At 37.9% G+C, this 19764-nt stretch overlaps 1 protein-coding gene across 1 annotated transcript in view; it reads left to right on the top strand.

The window, feature by feature from the left end:
- The window catches only part of LOC127453571 (collagen alpha-1(XIV) chain-like), a 191407-nt gene that overhangs the window by 87238 nt on the left and 84405 nt on the right, over nt 1-19764 (top strand). Inside the window, exons 24-28 of the mRNA XM_051720027.1 lie at nt 3353-3469; nt 8980-9126; nt 11745-11819; nt 12978-13117; nt 15377-15500. Of these exons, the coding sequence (XP_051575987.1) occupies nt 3353-3469; nt 8980-9126; nt 11745-11819; nt 12978-13117; nt 15377-15500 (603 nt within the window). The remainder of the gene's footprint in view (nt 1-3352; nt 3470-8979; nt 9127-11744; nt 11820-12977; nt 13118-15376; nt 15501-19764) is intronic.

Here is a 19764-nt window from a genome sequence, read left to right on the forward strand (position 1 = left end):
GCTAAAAAAATATTTGGAAATAAAGCTAGATATATACAGTATATTATATATTATTATATATACCTAGAGCTATATATTTCTTGAATCAGTGCTACATAAACTGGAGTCCTTTCGAATATCCATTGTATTTTCAGTATGGAACTGAGAATGTGACAAATTTTGTGTGGAAATACATAGAACTGATTCATTCATGACAAAGATCCTAGAACAGTACAGAGATTTCAAGTTCGTAATGGCACAGAAGCCATATGTGTTGTTTTTGCGTCTTGTTTTTCCCTTGAATGTTTGGCCTTGTTACAGACACACAAGGTGACGCACAGGTTTAAATGACAATTAAAGGTTAATTTCCCACACCTGTGGCTTTTTAAATTGCAATTAGTGTCTGTGTATAAATAGTCAATGAGTTTGTTAGCTCTCACGTGGATGCACTGAGCAGGCTAGATACTGAGCCGTGGGGAGCAGAAAAGAACTGTCAAAAGACCGCATAACAAGGTAATGGAACTTTATAAAGATGGAAAAGGATATAAAAAGATATCCAAAGCCTTGAAAATGCCAGTCAGTCTAATCATAGCACCGACCACAGAGGAACACAAAGGAATAATAAAAAAACTATCAGCCACTATTGGCATAGATTTCCAAAAAGCAACTATCGGCACCGATTAATCGGTAAAACCGATATTTTGGTCTACCTATACTCTAGATAACCTCTAGATATTATTATATTATATATAATATAAATGATATAACTATTTATTATACAGCTCTCTGGAATACTCGATTCTGATTGGTCAATCGCGTCATCCAGCAGTCTGATATTCATGAATAATGACTGCACATTCAAGGGTAAGGTAATATTTCACCAGTCATCCTGGTTTTGTGAGTCATCTTTCCTATTTCTATCACTCTGCGATCACTACAAGTAAGCTAATAAAATTATTTCAACTCCCTATTGAAATCAATATGTCATGTACATTAATTTATTTATTTGGGAAGTAGCTGTGTAATAAGTGGGGATAATGAGCAGTCAGACAGTCATTTTCAAAGTATAAACACCTAGAGAATCTGACAAACACAGGATGTGAAATTTGAAGGTGTCTGGAAACTGTGGTGTCTTCTCATACACACACACACACACACACACACACACACACACACACACACACACACACAAAAAATATTTAAACTCAAATCATTATTTTATTATCCATTTAATTATTTATTTGGTAAGTAGCCATGTAATAAGCAGAATAATCTACAGTCAACCAGTCATTATTGCAAATACTTTTTGTGAAAGTGACCGGCTGACTTATATAGTGTTTAATAATTTTATTTATTATATTATTTACATTTATTTATTAAATGAATAATCAAAATTATGTAAGCTATGTTAATATTACAAACTATATTATAATAATTAATATTTAAAATTAATAATTTATTTGTATATATGCCACTGCTCAGGTTGCTGAAAGGTCCACCCAATAGAGATATGTTTTGCTCAACAATGACAAAAATTAGAGGGAACATTTCTTGAACCTAGAACCTTTTGGTTACCAGCTCCACTAAGCTTCCCCACCCCATTCATAATTGTTCTCATTCCAGATGGCTGCTCAGAAACTACAGTATCAAGAGTTTATTGACCAAAGGACAAAGACTATCGACATGTTGTATATGTTATGACACCCTAGCTATGTCATTAAGCATGTACAAAGCATTGCAATAAAGAAGTTCCAGTCAATCTCAGCCTCTGATATGGATGATTATTTCATTCACACTCCATAGCTCTTTAAGGAACCTCCTATATTAGCTCACCCTACATAATGACATCTGCATACCGCCTGCTCTACAAGATCCATCAATATTTCATACGTTTTCTGTTTGACCTTTGAATAATTGAATGCACAATAATGGATTTTTTACCTTCTTGTATTAGCACTATCAGCTAGAGGCCCTTTGCATGCATATAGTTCATTAAAATAGTTTATATAAGGAAGAAACTTGTCACATGCATTATTCAAAACCTCTAACGAATCTCTACCACTGTGCACCATATGGTTTGTCCACAGTCTCCATTTTAATGTTCATCCGAATCTCCTTGTCACAACCCCACTGACATGATGTTCTGTTGTGTAGTATGAATTCCAATAGACAGCTGATTGCATAAGTAGATGCCTTCTTAGGATCTGGCTGCTGTATAAATGCTTAAAAGAGGATTGTGTTCTCACATGGACAAGCTGAATTTAGGTTTGCCACAACTTTTGGCACAGTTCTCAATATAAAATGCGTGGGAGTCAATCTGTTGCAACATGACCACAATTATGTTTATGATCCAAAAAGTGGAGAGACCAAAGATGAGTATGGTTTTGTGCTTCTAATGCGAACCATATGTTGTGGCTTGGTTTGTGTTAAGGGTATGCTGACTGAAAAAAAGTGATAATTCCAAAATAAGTCTATTTTTCTGCTTTCAAATGTGTTTTCTTTCACACAGCACATTTTGTGTGGTTTTTACAAAGACAAATAAGAAAAATAAAGAAAGAAATAGTGGTTAGGGCCATTTGTGGCTTTCAAATGGAAGGACTGTTTGTTGAGAGCCTCTCGCTTTCTTCTCAGATATGTTTTTCTATCCATTAGTTTTGCATGGCTTGCAGTATTTAAAGAGTATCGCACAGAAATCAGAAATCTGAGAAAATCTGAAATGGGGTGCTGGTTTCCAAGATAAGTGAAGCCAATAGGTTTGCCACAGAACCAGCATTACAAGGTACATGTACTGTAGTCCGCTGGCTGCTCCACAGATCATTATCCATTCCTGAAGTACATATGTATCTTTTAATTTTAGAACATTAGACTCATCTACATTAGAGAACAAATGCTAATGGGTTCCCTCTCAGACCAGTGTATACATTCATACAGGTTTATTATAAAATAGATTTTCAAGTGTTATACTGCAAAATACCCTATTCTTTTCCAGTACACTGCATCTTTTTTGGTAATTTTGACCAGTTGTCATTTTCTGCAAATAAATGCTCTAAATGACAATATTTTTATTTGGAATTTGGGAGAAATATTGTCAGTACTTTACAGAATAAAACAAAAATGTTCATTTTACTCAAACACATACCTATACATAGTAAATCCAGAGAAACTAATAATTTTGCAGTGGTCTCTTAATTTTTTCCAGAGCTGTATATACACTGAATAAATCATGTTTTAAAGTTTAGATATTTTAACTGAAAAATAAGACATATATTTTTGGCTGTGTATTGGGATGGTGTAATCTATTTATTTAGCTGTTTTCCATGAGAAGTATCAGTGTATTTCTCATGTGACTGTGTTTGTCTTGTTCCTGCTGCAGTGTTCCTGGGGGTGAACAATCTCAACACATACCAGGTACATAGTACCAGCATGTGTGCACAGTGGCAGCCTCATCGCCATGCCTCCCTCTACAGAGTTGTCATTGAGTCGCTGCTTAGTGAGTAACACACACACACACACACACACGGTTTGATTTGAAAGTTGGTAGGAACATATTGCAAGGAGGATGATATTCAAAATGTTGGTTAAAAAATGTGAGAATGTCAGTCTGGTAATGTAGTCAAAATAACATTACTTCCTCATATTAAAAGTCTTTCACTGAAAAATTTCAAATTTCACTGCCCCACCATATTAAATATTAGGTTTTTTTTTTTATTTCTGAAGAATAAAAAGGTTTCAAACTGACCGCTAGAGCAGCAAGATATATGGAGGGAAAATGCAGTATGCGATAAACTTGTTGGATATTGCATTAAATAAGATTAATGGGTCAAAATAAAATGTAAGAATTTTTAAGTAGATCTACATCAAGAAAACAATGATATCCAAGAGACATGAAGTGACATTCTGTAAAATGTATTATCCAGCAAAATGGAAAGCTAAACAAAGGGTAAGCTAAATTAACAAGTGACATTTCAAGATAAACTAATTATGGAGAAATGGAGCATTGACAACACATTTTCTACACTTTCTGCTTTCACAACTCCCACATAATCGTTTCTCATATAGCTTATTTATATGTAGCTACATTTTATTCTGAAAACGTCTGCCTTCTAAACGAAGTAGGTTTTAGCTGTCACGGTACGTTAGCAGGAAGAAGGACCCAAGGGCATGAATGAAAGTAAAAAAAATAAAATAAAAATAATAATAATAATAATAATATATATACATATAGGTAACACAAAACTCTTACGGGGAGAGAAAACAAACCAAAACATAAAATAAATAAAAACAAATAACTTGGGACTGACTGGGAACAAGACTGGAACAGGAATAAACAAACTTACTAACTAAACAATTCAAAGACAAGAGGAAAAAAAAAAGGCACAATATATAGAGGAACAGGATGCCTCCCCCAATGGACACCTCCTGGGGTCCAAACCAGACAGACCAGGCCGAGGGACAGATGACAGACTAGGGAGGGTTGGTGGGGGAGACTAGGGGGATGGTCTGGGCCAGTTTGTAGGTGGTGTCTGATGGGTGCTGGCCACTGGACTGAGCAAAAGGCTGGTCGACGGTCACTGGGGGTTGGACAGGATTGCCGACGGTCACAGTGGACTGGACTGGCTCGGCTTGTCGACGGCCTCAGGGACTGGACGTGGCTCGTCAACGGCCTCAGGGGGACTGGACAGGGGGCTCGTCGACAGCCTCAGGGGGACTGGACAGGAGGCTCGTCGACGGCCTCAGGGGGACTGGACAGGGGGTGCGGCGACCGCTGAGGTCGGGAGCGCTGGCAGCGATTGGGGAACCTGGCGGTCGGCGACGGGAATGGCTTCCGCCTGCTGGTGCTCCGTCTCTTTCTCCTCCTACGAGTGATGGGAAGAGGGGCTGCAGCACCTATCGTTGGTGAGAGAGCCCTCCAAGACGCAGGCTGAGATAAAATAAGCACACTTTAAAGCCAATTTTATGGTCTTGGAAAGACTCCCCTCTTCACCACCAACAGGAATAAAAGACTTGAAGGGCTCAACCAGGCCTGCCACAAAGAGATCAATGAGGCATTCCTGGTTGAAGCCCAAACCCGAGGCCAACGCTTGAAGTTACAGCGAATACACACTCACCAGCTGGCTCCCCTGATGGAGACCAAAGAGCTTTTTGACTTTGGCAGCTCTTTGATGAACTGGAGAATCAGAATAAGAAAATAACGAATTCCTGCTGGGTCCATTTGTGGTCGAATCGTTCTGTCATGGTACGTTAGCATGAAAGAAGGACCCAAGCACAGGAATGAGTGAAAGTAAATATATTTATTAAAGCAACAGAAAAACAGGCGACACAAAACTCTTACGGGGAGAGAAAACAAACCAAAATATAAACTAGAATAAAGACAAATATCTAGGCCCGACCAGGAACAAGAACAAGAACAAGAACAAGAACAAGAACAAGAACAAGAACAAGAACTAGAACTAGAACTAGAACTAGAACTAGAACTAGAACAAACTAACAAAACAATTCGACAAAGACAAGAGGAAAAAAGGCACAAAATATAGAGGAACATACATGAGGGACTGGTGCAGACAATCAACTTGACAAGGACTAAACGAGGAGGCGTGGCAAGAGGAAACAAGCAGGCAGGGTAAGGAGAGTGCATGGCAGACAGAAAACACAACAGAGCCATGTGCTCAAACACTAGACAGAAACAAACACATTAACAGACAACAGAAAGGAGAGTGCTGTCAGACCAAGGTCGTGACATTAGCGTTACAGCTACTGACTATTTTGATCAAGGCCTAGTTTTATTGTATTTTATTGGCAAAACATGCTTTTAATCTACCCTGATTTTCTTCTCCAGTGTGCAAAATAAAACATTTATTGACTAAATATATGCTTCTGTGTGGAGAAATAATATATATTTTATATTTTATGTTCAAAATGCAAACATTCTTGCGCAGATGTAGTGACTCTTTTTTTTTTTTTTTTTTTTACTTCTTGCTCGGCTTTCTCACACACACCTATGTCATCATCAGAACACACCAGAAGCATGCCTAATATTTTTCTGCTCTCTGCATATTTATAAACTTTACGAATTAATTAAAATGATACCACAAGTTTATTTGCAATATATTGCAAAATTCTTTATACAGTATATCGTGCAGACCAGCTGAGCACCACTAATATTCTTAATTTGGGATGGCAGTCAGTTGTCTATGCTGTTTTACTACTATCTTAAAATCCTGCACCTCTAATCAACTCTTGTACATGACAGTCATTCATATTCAAAAGTGTTTTCCTCAAGAAGGCACTTACTGGCAGAATCTTGTGGCAGTGTATAGTGCCTCTCTTTAAAGCTTAACAAAGGATGCAAAAGTATCATAAAACTAGTCTATGCGACTCATGCGTCATATTCAGATGGGATAGATTTTGGTGTGAAACAAATTGAAATTAAGTAATTTTTCAGTCCTTGACATTGAGAGTTCCTGTTGCTCAACTGGAAGAGCATGGTGATAGCAATGTAAATATCATGGGTTTGATTCCCAGAAAACCTTGAATGCACTGTCGCTTTGGATCAAAGTGTTTGCCAATTGCATAAAATTTAAATGTAAACGTCCATTGTGCATGCATGAGCACTATGAAAGAAGCTTCACATGGCTTGTGTATTCACTTGAGAACTTGTGTTTAGCTCTAAAATCAGTAACAGTTGTTGCATGAACACTTGTGCCACTGTGAAGGAGCTTCTGTCGTGCACTCATGAATGCACAACTGATGGCAAGATTTTCTGCAGAATAAAACCTTAAGGTGGCTTCCTGTTTTGAAATATTAAATTTACTTTGTTTCTGTGAGTAAATGGGAGATCATGACCCATTTCAACACATTCCTCAAAGTTTCTGGGCTCAAATACAAAACCCTTTTATTGAATGCATACTGCTCTGCTGGCTTGCAACATGGCTTCAATTCAAATTTAAAACTGAGTCAAAAGCCTTTTTCCCATTATTGTTTTTCTTCTCTTGTCTGATAACACAGCGCTCCTGCTTATCACGCAATCGGGAAATCTTCTGTTCCACATCCAGCATGTGACCACTCGGATAGCTACCAGCTCAGTAGTGCTATTAAAACCAGACCATGCTTGAAGACCCAGTGTGTGTGTGTGTGTGTGTGTGTGTGTGTGTGTGTGTGTGTGTGCGTGTGTGTGTGCATGAGTATGGCAAGCAAAACAGCATAGTCCTCAAGGAGACACAAATAATCACTCATCAAGTTAAAGTCTGTGTCATTCAGTATCCATGTTAATTCAGACCTATACAAATACAGTGAGGTCCAAAAGAGTCCACACAATCTAAAGAATAGAATCATTATTAACAGACATGCAATATGAATCTTTTGCATTGAACGGAGCATTTGTGAAGTGGATCTTTCCTATGTGCAATTGTAAGAAGGAGAGGAAATGTCCTGCTTGTGCCAGAGATGTGACTGGACTAAGAAGTGCAGTTTGTTGAAACAAATGCTTAAAGCACGATTCTTAAGAAAGCTGTTTATTGAGCTGAGCAGGAGCATTTGCAAGCTACTTTTCTGTAGAGCAGTATTGAAATAGGCAAATGCCACATCCCATTGTTTGATCAGCTCAGCAATCAAAGCATGTCTGAGCAAGGGAATATTGTTGATCTTATTGTTAGATTCCAATTTCAGTCCCACTTTATCATTGGAAAATGGAGAGCAAAATACCTTCATAAATCTCAATTTTTTGCTTAATGTACTCCAGAGTCCTTTTTGTCAAGATCATGGTCCTAAACAGGGTGCTTTGGGAAACATCCCTATTAAAAAAAAATAAATAAATAAATAAAAAAAACTTTTCCCGTTTTTCACATCTAATCTAGTCGTATAATGCTGCTTCTGAATAGCCTTCCCTAGCCATTAATTTTACCCCTGGACACAGATGTTTAATGGCAGACAAATTAAGATGTATGAACCAAGCTAAGCTGCTGGAAATTACTGTAATATCTGCTATCACAAACAAAACCGAGATCAATGAATAAATATCTACAAAAAGAGAAAATGAGACAGAAAGAGCCAGTGTGAGTGAGAACACATTCACATTTGAAAAGAAAAGATAGGGAAAAAAATGAAATTGTTGGTGTTTCTTTGGTGCACATACTGTAAATCTGGGCTGCTTATGGTGCACCCATTTCCCTGCAGTCCTCAGCCTCGGATTAAAGCGATTAAAGGCCTCTCCATTGAACTCAGAGCTGAATACAAGGTTACCCTTCCAGAGCTCATATACTGGCCATTTTCTCTTTGGAAACAGCTCTGGAAAATAATTACAGCTATGAAGGTGATAAATAACGGCCTTGCTACCTTGTACCCTGAATTCTACGTCTGCTCTGAGTATTACATTTCCTAAAACATGATTTACTCCTAGTACCGTCCATTATAACAAACAATTTGTGATTACCAAAAATTGACTGCTAGTGCAACAACACATGCCTGTTAAAAGAAACACTTCCAAGTGCTGCTATATTGCTACCAAACACCAGGCTTTTTTTTATAGCTTCATGGTTCCATTGTACAGTCTCTGTAATTAGCACAATTGTTTGTTTGAGGAGGCTGTTGTAACTGAAATTAAATAGATATTTTTGATCCACTGTTTTTCTTTAAAGAAATAGTTAAATTTCACTGTAAATATGTTGAAAAATGTTACCAAGTTTTAACATACTCACTATGGTACTGTGAGTGTGAACTCTTTACTATCTACCATGAATCAACATATAAATGTATTATTGTTAAGTTAGTAGCACTAATTTACATTTGAGCAAGTGAAAGTGTCCTTACCAATGTTATATACATTCTTAGCATGCACAAGAAGGGGAAAGAAATCAGTTGATAGTAACGTTTTGAAGGCGGGGCTTAACAAAGTTTCAATTGCATTTAACAGTATGTTTAGTTGTATGTTGCTTGAAAGCTGTTCCGGTATATGCTACTTGCTTTCTATGTTTTCGCTCAAATCTGTTTCTTTTCGTTTCATAGATGGACAGAAACAGGAAGTGAAGATTGGTGGCGGTGCTTCCAGGCAGTGCTTCTTCAACCTTTCCCCCAACATCCAGTACAAAATCAGCGTCTTCACTCTTTTACAGGACTTGGAGGGCCCTGCTGTCACCACCATGGCAACTACTTGTAAATATACTCAGAGATGACTATATGTTTTCACTATGTTAACACTATTGAGATGTTAAAAGGTGTCAGATACTACACCTCTCCAGGCACTTTTAGCCACCAGCAAAACAAAAGGCAACTTAGTTTGTTTTCATTAAGGTGTTGCTAGGGCAATTGGACAGCGGAGGGTAGATATGATTCTGATTCAGGAGATTTGCCAAAACAGTGATCTAGATTGTGACTGAAAAGATTACAAATGCAACAAAAATAGGAATTTGTGACAAGAACTTGAAATCCAGCTGCCATTAGCAACAAAGTTTAAAACTTGATTATGTATCGATATGTGGCTTCATCAAAGTAGCAATTTACCTTTAAAGTGCACGGTAGTGAATGCTGGTTTGGATCAGTGAGCTAAGATGCTATGTACTGAAACCCCTTTTATACACTAGCTAATCTGCTAACAATGGCATAGCATGAATTTTCAGACAGATTTAAATGGTTTGATACATCCATGTGGTCTGAAAGCTTCCATCCCCCAAAACAGTGTCTGTGCATAAAGCCATACTGTAAGTGTAACAGCTCTATATTCTCTCTTAATACATATGTTAGCATGTGAGTTAGAGGCTGCAGTAACCATTCAATGATGCCATTTCCAGCCAATAAGGTGTAGACAACAGCCCCTTCCCGGTCCACATACACTGAATCATTGCCCAAGAAGCAGATTAAAACAGCCTGCTGAAGAGCAATGTGCCCTTTTTCATTTAAAATTGGTTTTCCATTGAGATCATAAATCTGATTATGTGTGTTTGTTTAGTAATAGACAGTCATGCCTTACACTGTTTTTAATTGTGTTCCTGCTGCTCAACTGGTAAAGCATGATGCTAGCAATGCCAAAATTGAGGATTCCGTTCACAATGAATACATGTTTTCATATATATATGTACAGTTGTGCTCAAAAGTTTGCATACCCTGGCAGAAATTGTGAAATTTTGACATTCATTTTGAAAATATGACTGATCATGCAGAAAGTCTTTTATTTAAGGATAGTGATCATATGAAGCAATTTATTATCACATAGTTGTTTGGCTCCTTTCTAAATCATAATGTTAACAGAAATCATCCAAATGGCCCTGATCAAAAGTTTACATATCCTTGAATGTTTGGCCTTGTTACAGACACACAAGGTGACACACACAGGTTTAAATGGCAATTAAAGGTTAATTTCCCACACCTGTGGCTTTTTAAATTGCAGTTAGTGTCTATGTATAAATAGTCAATGAGTTTGTTAGCTCTCACGTGGATGCACCGAGCAGGCTAGATACTGAGCCATGGGGAGCAGAAAAGAACTGTCAAAAGACCCGCGTAACAAGGTAATGGATGTAAAAAGATATCCAAAGCCTTGAAAATACCAGTCAGTACTGTTCAATCACTTATTAAGAAGTGGAAAATTCGGGGATCTCTCGATACCAAGCCACAGTCAGGTAGACCAAGAAAGATTTCAGCCACATCTGCCAGAAGAATTGTTCGAGATACAAAGAAAAACCCACAGGTAACCTCAGGAGAAATACAGGCTGCTCTGGAAAAAGATGGTGTAGTTGTTTCAAGGAGCACAATACGACGATACTTGAACAAAAATAAGCTGCATGGTCGAGTTGCCAGGAAGAAGCCTTTACTGCGCCAATGCCACAAAAAAGCCCGGTTACAATATGCCCGACAACACCTTGACACACCTCACAGCTTCTGGCACACTGTAATTTGGAGTGACGAGACCAAAATAGAGCTTTATGGTCACAACCATAAGCGCTATGTTTGGAGAGGGGTCAACAAGGCCTATAGTGAAAAGAATACTATCCCCACTGTGAAGCATGGTGGTGTCTCACTGATGTTTTGGGGGTGTGTGAGCTCTAAAGGCACGGGGAATTTTGTGAAAATTGATGGCAATATGAATGCAGCATGTTATCAGAAAATACTGGCAGACAATTTGCATTCTTCTGCATGAAAGCTGCACATGGGACGCTCTTGGACTTTCCAGCACGACAGTGACCCTAAGCACAAGGCCAAGTCGACCCTCCAGTGTTTACAGCAGAAAAAGGTGAAGGTCCTGGAGTGGCCATCACAGTCTCCTGACCTTAATATCATCGAGCCACTCTGGGGAGATCTCAAACATGCAGTTCATGCAAGACGACCAAAGACTTTGCATGACCTGGAGGCATTTTGCCAAGACGAATGGGCAGCCATACCACCTGCAAGAGTTTGGGGCCTCATACACAACTATTACAAAAGACTGCATGCTGTCATTGATGCTAAAGGGGGCAATACACAGTATTAAGAACTAAGGGTATGCAGACTTTTGAACAGGGTTCATTTCATTTTTTTCTTTGTTGCCATGTTTTGTTTTATGATTGTGCCATTCTGTTATAACCTACAGTTGAATGTGAATCCCATAAGAAACAAAAGAAATGTGTTTTGCCTGCTCACTCATGTTTTCTTTAAAAATGGTACATATATTACCAATTCTCCAAGGATATGCAAACTTTTGAGCACAACTGTATATAAACATGAATGCACTGTGCGTCACTCTGGACAAAAGTGCCAAAAACATAAATGTATAGTGATTCTTAGCTTTGTTGCTTCTGCAGCTCCAGCACCCACCCAACCACCAACTGTACCACCCACTACGATCTCTCCTCCTACCATACCGCCAGCTAAAGAAGGTAGGAGCTCAGTGTGTAAAAAAAACTGTCCTGACTGCAGTTGTTTTTCTCTGTTTGTTGGCCATATCCCTGTGTGTTATGTGACCTTTCACTAATGTACATCTCAGCTGACAGCTAACCTTTATTTGTTCTCTGAGCTACTCGGCACTCAATAAATATGTCTTCCGAATACACCTAAAAATGCCTAAGGGACTTTATTTAACCTCCTATATTAGATCTATCCAGTGGCGTCTCTACATTAGGGACAGCCGGGGCTAAGCCCCGCCAAATGTGCTGTTGTGCAAAGTGCATGGCATAATCATACATTTATTTTAAGAAATAATATGATTTCTGCATCTTAAACTTGTTTTATGTCCATTATACAAGACAGATAGCCCATCATCCTCAATGTTAATCAAGGGAGATTTGGAGAACGCCATGCGCATGCGTAATGAGCATTCAATGATAGCCTGAGGGGGCAGAGAATGAGATTTGCTTCATTTTCTAGCTGAAAGTTTTTTGGTGTTTTCATTTATCATAAAGTAACACCTGAATAATCTCTTGGCCTGAAACTGAATACAGATAATGCCTCTTTAGATTTATCATATATATGTCACTTTAAATGGCTTTATCTCCTATATTTACCCAAATCTTTTTACCCAAATCATGTTGTATATTACACTGTGAAAGTGGTTACATGCAATGGTTACCTTAAGGTGCTATTTCTACCTGATTTAACCCTCACATTTAGTTTTGTTTGTGTAACCTAATGAATTCAGGCTGATTTCATCATATTAAATGATATTTTTGACTTGAATATAACCAGTTAATTTAGATGTTAAAACATGAAGCACATTTTTAGGTTATCTGACTAAACATTTCTTTCTCTGTACTCTCATTGAGGACATACAATGTGTTTTGCCCTAATCCTGCAGAGCAAAAGTCTGGCTCAAACAAGAGAGAGGAGAGGTAGCTGGAAATTAATTAAGTCTGCTTGTTTTATCCAGCTAACAGTGATGGAGATCCTGTCAGTGAGAAGGGGAAGTGTTTGAAATCATTCGACAGATGTTGTACCTTAGCACTGAGACAAAAATGAGAATTTCTTATTTTAGTTAGTGATTTTTCACCTGCTTCCTCTCTCTCTCTGTCTCTCTCCCTCTTTCAAACTTTCTCTCTCAGTTTGTAAAGCAGCCAAGGCAGACCTGGCTTTCCTTGTAGACGGCTCGTGGAGTATCGGAGATGACAACTTTCAGAAGATTATCCGCTTCCTATACAGCACAACTGGTGCACTTGACGTGATTGGCCCAGAGGGAACACAGGTGTGTGCTGTGCATGAAATATTTGTCAAATTCAGCCTACCTAATTCTGTTTTTTATAAAGATTTTAACAAATAAAGCATGACCACAATCTTTTGATGCCAGATGCACATCCATTAGGATTAACGCAAAAAAAGTATAAGCGTGTTTGAGAAAATTGTGCTCCTCTAGAAGTTTCAGGGTGGAATTCACTAAGAAGGACTTGTACCCACTGATAACATTGTTAATTTGCACACCCTGTCTACATAATTTTATCGAATTATGTTACAGCACAAACACACCCAGAATTTTAATGCCGAACGAATTTGCATGCTGTAAATTCCCAATCTTGCAGGTCAGTTCTGAGTGCTAGGTTAATGTAGAGGATGCAGCAGACTACCGCAATCTGGTATACTTCACTAGGGCTGTACAGCATCACTTCACCACACAGTCCAGTCCTCTAAATCTGCTCTTTACAGATACAAAAAGTGTGATTGTTTGCACCACTAACGTCTGGATATAGTATGCCTGTTATGATGGTCTACTACATTATTTGATCATCCTTTGATGATTTACTGCAGCCATGGTCACTAAAAAATCTGTATAAAACATACATGGTTTGTTTTAAATAAAATTCAGTTTACCACCAGCTTTATGTTGGCAGTAATAGTGCAAAATACTTAAAGGGATAGTTCACCCAAAAATGAAAATTCTCTCATAATTTACTCACCCTCATTCCATCCCAGATGTATATGACTTTCTTTGTTCTGCTGCACACAAAAAAGATTTTTAAAAGAATAACTTAGCTCTGAAGGTCCATACAATGCATGTGAATGGTGGCCAGAACTCTGAAGGTCCAAAAAGCACATACAGGCAGCATACAAGTAATCCATAAGACTCCAGTGGTTAAATCCATGGCATCATAAGCAATATGATAGCTGTGGGTGAGAAACAGATAAATATTTAGGTCCATTTTTACTATAAATCTCCACTTTCACCTTCAAATTATTATTTTGTTTTTGGCAATTCACATTCTTCGTGCAGGGAGCAGGGCAGGGAGGAGAATTTATAGTATAAAAGGACTTAAATATTGATCTGTTTCTCACCACACTTGTCATATGAAGCCATGGATTTAACCACTGGAGTCGTATGAATTACTTTTATACTGCTTTTATATGCTTTTTGGAGCTTCAAAGTTCTTGCCACCATTCACTTGCATTGTATGGACCTACAGAGCTGAGATATTCTTCTAAAAATCTTTGTTTGTGTTCAGCAGAAGAAAACAAGTCATACACATCTGGATTGGCATGAGCCTGAGTAAATTATGAGAGAATTTTCATTTTTGGGCAAACTTTCCCTTTAATCATACCAGGCAAATTGCAGAATCTGTAACAACCTTCTGCACACTGAAAAGAATGACAATGACTTAACAATGGCTCTATTTCTGCACTTTTAGCATCTGGTTTAGTTAAATTGTGGGTGATTGTTCAATAAGATGCAGTTTTTTTGCCAAAATACCGCATGACAAAGTGCTGCAACTGTTTAATGATATAAAATGTCTGGTTTGCTTCAAAAAGATGTATTTTTGCCTATCTCAGTGCTTGTTTGTGGGACTGAAGCATTATGGGAATGGCTATTCTGGGCTGGAGACCACATTGCCTGGCATTTAACCCAGTCCCCTGAGAAAGCATTAGATAAAAATAGCCTTTGTCTAGACATGTCAGCCCAGGGCTCAGAAGATCTTCATCAAGGCCCAACAGCAGTACTGAGTATCATTGTATTGTATTTACCCTTCCTCAAAAATCTAAATTTAACCCCTGGGTGTATCCTAGTTATATATAAAATATATCAAAAGATTATACTGTAGGTTTAAATCCCACAAGGAGCAGTCAATGTATCATCACCATTTTGTCATTGAGCAAGACACTTAACCTCAGGTAGCTCCAGGGGGACTTTTCCTGTAATAAGTTAAATTAACCAGGCCTCTGGACAAAAATACCACTAAAAGTGACAAAAATGCCCCAGAAATTTAAAATATGGTGGCAAAAATGCCTATAGTGAATTCCTCTATTTAAAATGTGAAATATTTTATAATGTTCTACTTTAGGTTTATTTATGACATACTGTAAATGGGTGCTGCATGATAGAAAATATATGCCTTCATAAAAAAAAAAAAAAAAATTATTCCATGTCTTCCTCAAAAAAAAATGTAAACACTGTTGTACCTTTTTATGTCACTTTTAAATGAGTGCTAAATGGCTTATTATTTTCTACCACTGACAGGTAGCCATTGCTCAGTTCAGTGATGACGCCAGGACTGAGTTCAAGCTGAGCTCTTATAGTGACAAGGAGTCTCTACTGGACGCTGTGCAGCGAATCACCTACAAGGGAGGAAACACCAAGACAGGCATGTATCTCAACATTCAGAACTATTTAATTCCCACAGTGCTCCTGTGATGCACACAGTGTCAGAGACCTCAGTATGGGTGAATCAGGCTTTAAATAAACAAAGACATCACTTTTAAAAATTCTTCTCTTACAGATGTAATGGAGTTTTGACAAATAATGTATGTTTCTTATGATGTTTTGCTTATCATATTCTTGTTTTAAGCATTAACCTCACTAAAATATGTTATATTTTATTGGTTAAAAAACTATTTAATTCAAGTTATATTCTGTGAAAATTCTCTCTTATTATCTCAGACAAATATGTTTTTCAAGTAAATGTATCTTGTTTTAAGGTATTTTATATTTTATCGAAAAATACTGATTAAGAAAATGATTATTTGCAGTGTAAGAGTTATCCCTGCAAGAATATGTTGTGTTTTGGATGCTAGTGTCCCCATCGGGCTTCCTACAGTATGTTATTTAGCCATCTAGATTTCCATGGTCAGCCAGCTTCACCAGAAACACTACAGTATGCTGTTCCACCAGCTAGGTCAGCACCAAACTCACACTAACCAGCACAAACAAATCATAATTATTTTCACAAATATGTTTTTTAACCTCCTATTTGCAAGAGCTACAGTAGACAAAGAATGTAACTGTAGATCATGAATTTGATAGAAATGGCACGGTTCCAGCTCACTGAGGAGCAGTACAGCATGCCTCTGCTCGGAAGGCTTGCTGAGAGTCTTTGTTCTAAAATGAAACACCTCTCATTCCACATGGTGAAAGAATGGCAGCCGTGTGGCAAACGCCTTCACAATGCTGCTGTGCGCTTATACGCACACAAATTTTCACATACAAGTTATATTCTCCATAGCAATGAGCTATGGGTGGGCCTTTGTTGCTGTCTTTCGTGCAGTGTCTCATTGGTGATAGCAGCTGCGTGTGGCCATGTGTGATCCAGGTATTATGAGCCCTGTGCGTTTACTGTATTCATCCCAGCTTTAGCGGGCTGCTCATTTGAAACATGAGGATGATTTATTTTCTGGGGGTATTAGGGCTAATCCCTCGCCTGCATTTTCATACATTCATATGCAGAGGAGGTGGAGGATCAGAGTGATTGGCCTCTTTCAATGTGTTAAACCTGAAAAACAAAATGTGAGTTCTGAGTATTAAGGTCTGCATGCTCCTCTAAAATGGTTTTGAAAGATATTTTTAATGGGATGGTGTTGTTTTTACTAGCATTATTTTCAGAGCTCCAAGTTTATGGTAGTTTTGCATGACATTAAAGGAATATTTAACCACAAAAAATTTAAATTCTGTCATCATTTACTCACCTACGGTATATGTTGTTCCAAATCTGACTTTCTTTACTGGAACGCAAATGGAGATGTTCTGCAGAATGTTCAGTCACCATTCACTTTCATTGTATAGAAAAAAAAATGTGAATGGTGACTGAGACTTACATGCTGCCTAACATCTTCTTTTGTGTTCCATGGAAGAAAGTAAGTCATATGGGTTTGGAACAACATGAGAATGAGTAAATGAGGACAGACTTTTCATTTTTGGTTGAACTATCCCTTTAATTTAAACAATTGAATTGAGAGTGATGTTTTAATCTAATTCATTTAACATTTAATGGACTGTGGAATTTTCTGATAAACATTTATTATTAGTACATGTGGTTATAGCTCAATATATAATATAATCAATAGATTCCAATTTTGATGTCAGTATTTTTTTTTATTTTTTATTTATCTGACAAAAATATTGTGGACATTTTATGTTCCTGTATAGCAAAATTCAAATCTGTTTTGATGGCTTTATTACGTTTTAACAGGATTTAACTTTTTAGTTTAGAGAAAGATATATAATCAGTTATTAAACAATAAAAAAATTAATATTCTGCATATTAGAGAAAAATAGCATACATTTGTCAAAATTAATGATGCAATTATTTGTTTTCTCACAAAGTTTGTGTTGGACTAATGAAATTATTCTGTTGTGTGACTCGGATGCATTTCTTTGAATTGCAATTTAGTAAACTCTCTTTCTGTAATTCAAATTCAACATTTTGTGGGGTGTAGCCAATTAAATTCCAATTATAACCCCAACTCATGAATTGAAAGGCATCCAATTCTTAAAAATGTGTGTCCAACCGTGACACTAATTTGCTCAGTTTGTCATCGGTCCATTAAAAATGTGGCAATAGCTATGCTCTGAAGGTGCTAGTTGATTTCAACTCACTAGTCTCACTTTATTCGAGTCAGTTAAGAGCTAAAAGCACTAGCCAAAACTCTCAAACATAAATTAAAAGATCGATCCGTGCACACTTTTGATTTGATGATGCAGTTATGAAGTCTCACTCATCTGCCAATCAAACACCAGTGCCAATGTCTCCATCAACTCGAGGCCGCAGCAGGCCACAGCTCCAATCCCCTGCCTAAATCCTTTTGTTCTAATGTGGTTTTAAAACAAAATAACTCACACTTCACACGGCGCCGCCGTCTGCTTACTTAGTCCGTCATTTGTCTCCCTCTGACAGGAGCTGCAGAAAAGCCAGAAAGAGAAACAGACAGCTTCTGAAGTCAGTCAGGCATAGCCACAGGGTCCCCTTGTTAAATTTGCTGCAATATATCGCCAAAATGCAGGATCTCACACACCCATCTATTTTTATTCAGAGTGCTGCTTTTGTAGGGGGGATTGTGCCTAATACTCGCTCATCCAGGGGAACCTGAGACATTACAGAGAGATTAGACATGCAAATTAGAAATGAGAAGCTGATGTCTTTCAGCCGCAGTGCCAAGTTGGTAAAAATGGCAAAAATTGAAAGGGGGAGTTTGCAGCTCATTAGATCCTACAGTTCAAGCCTGTGGGGACTGACGCCTGGAATGTGTCGTGGAAAATTTTTTCTTGAAGATTGTTTTTATCAGGAGTTTGGTTTGTCTTTCTTAGTGCTAAATACCAGGCACTGTTTGAGCTTAAAAATAGTACTTATTAAGAAAACACTTCTCATTTGGAGATATTTTAGAGCCAAACCAAAGAGTCAGAGAACTTTTACAACCTTAAGTGTCATATGGCGAATATGCTAACAGACATGGCTTTTTTTTCTGGCATCAAATTATAAGATTTTAGACAATGATAGGTTGCGCAGTGTTTATACAAGAAAAATACAATGCAACAATTTATGTAATTCTAATGGTAATATGAAAATAGTTCACCCAAAAATAGTGCCACAATTTATTCACCCTCATGTCATCCAAAATCCATGTCCAAAAGACTTTCATTTTTATGTGAAACACAAATACACAAACACAATACAATGTCAGTTGATAATGACTCACTTTTAAACCTACAAAGTACCCTAAAGTATAATTAAAGTAGTCCATGTGACTTGTGTGTCAAATTCCAAAATTACATTTCAGGTTAAATATAATAATAATTCTCAATACAAATCTGTCATCTAATTGTGTTACTTATCTGTGATACTTTTTGATTTGTAAAATAACTGGTGGTAACAAATGTTTGGAATTGTGTAAATGTGTGAACCTGCAGCTGTTTGCTTTCACAATGCATTTGAACTTCAAAACATCATGAGCTACGTGTGTGAACACAGAAGAGCATGTCACCCGTGCACACAAATCATGTAGGCTATTAATTTAATTTACAGCCTTAATTTGCGGCACCTTTTGTGGTTTAGTCACATATGACCATATTGTTACGAAATGAGGGAGATGACGAGAGCAGGATCTAGGGGCAGCTACTTTAATGAAGATAAAACAAAATAAAAAAACAGGATGCAAAACAAAAGTAAACAAACGGGACGGAAACCGGAGCATGAACAGGTGACAAACACTTAACAACTGACAAAGGTAAAACAGACATCAGGGCAATATATACACAAGGATAACGAGGTAAATGGAACACAAGTGAGAAACAGTGGGGAACAGCTGGAAGTGATCAGAGCAGGGGATTATGGGAAGTGTAGTCTGGGGGGAACAGATGACAGAGGCAAAACATAGGGCAGACAACAGTGAATCGTAACATACCCCATCCCCCCCTCCCCCTTAACGGGCGGCTCCTGACGCCCAAGGAGGGCAGGAAGGGGAGGCAGGGCCAAGATGGAGCCGGAGAACAAAGAGTCCAGAGTAGAACAAGCTGGTGGTCAAAGGACCCAGGAGACCAGATCAGATCAGGCAGAAGACCATGGGGCCAAGGAAACCAGGGCAGATCAGGTGGGCGACCAGGGGACCAAGGAAAACAGGGCAGATCAGGCAGACAAC

Source organism: Myxocyprinus asiaticus, chromosome 16, assembly GCF_019703515.2.
Source record: "Myxocyprinus asiaticus isolate MX2 ecotype Aquarium Trade chromosome 16, UBuf_Myxa_2, whole genome shotgun sequence".
NCBI classification, from domain to species: domain Eukaryota; kingdom Metazoa; phylum Chordata; class Actinopteri; order Cypriniformes; family Catostomidae; genus Myxocyprinus; species Myxocyprinus asiaticus.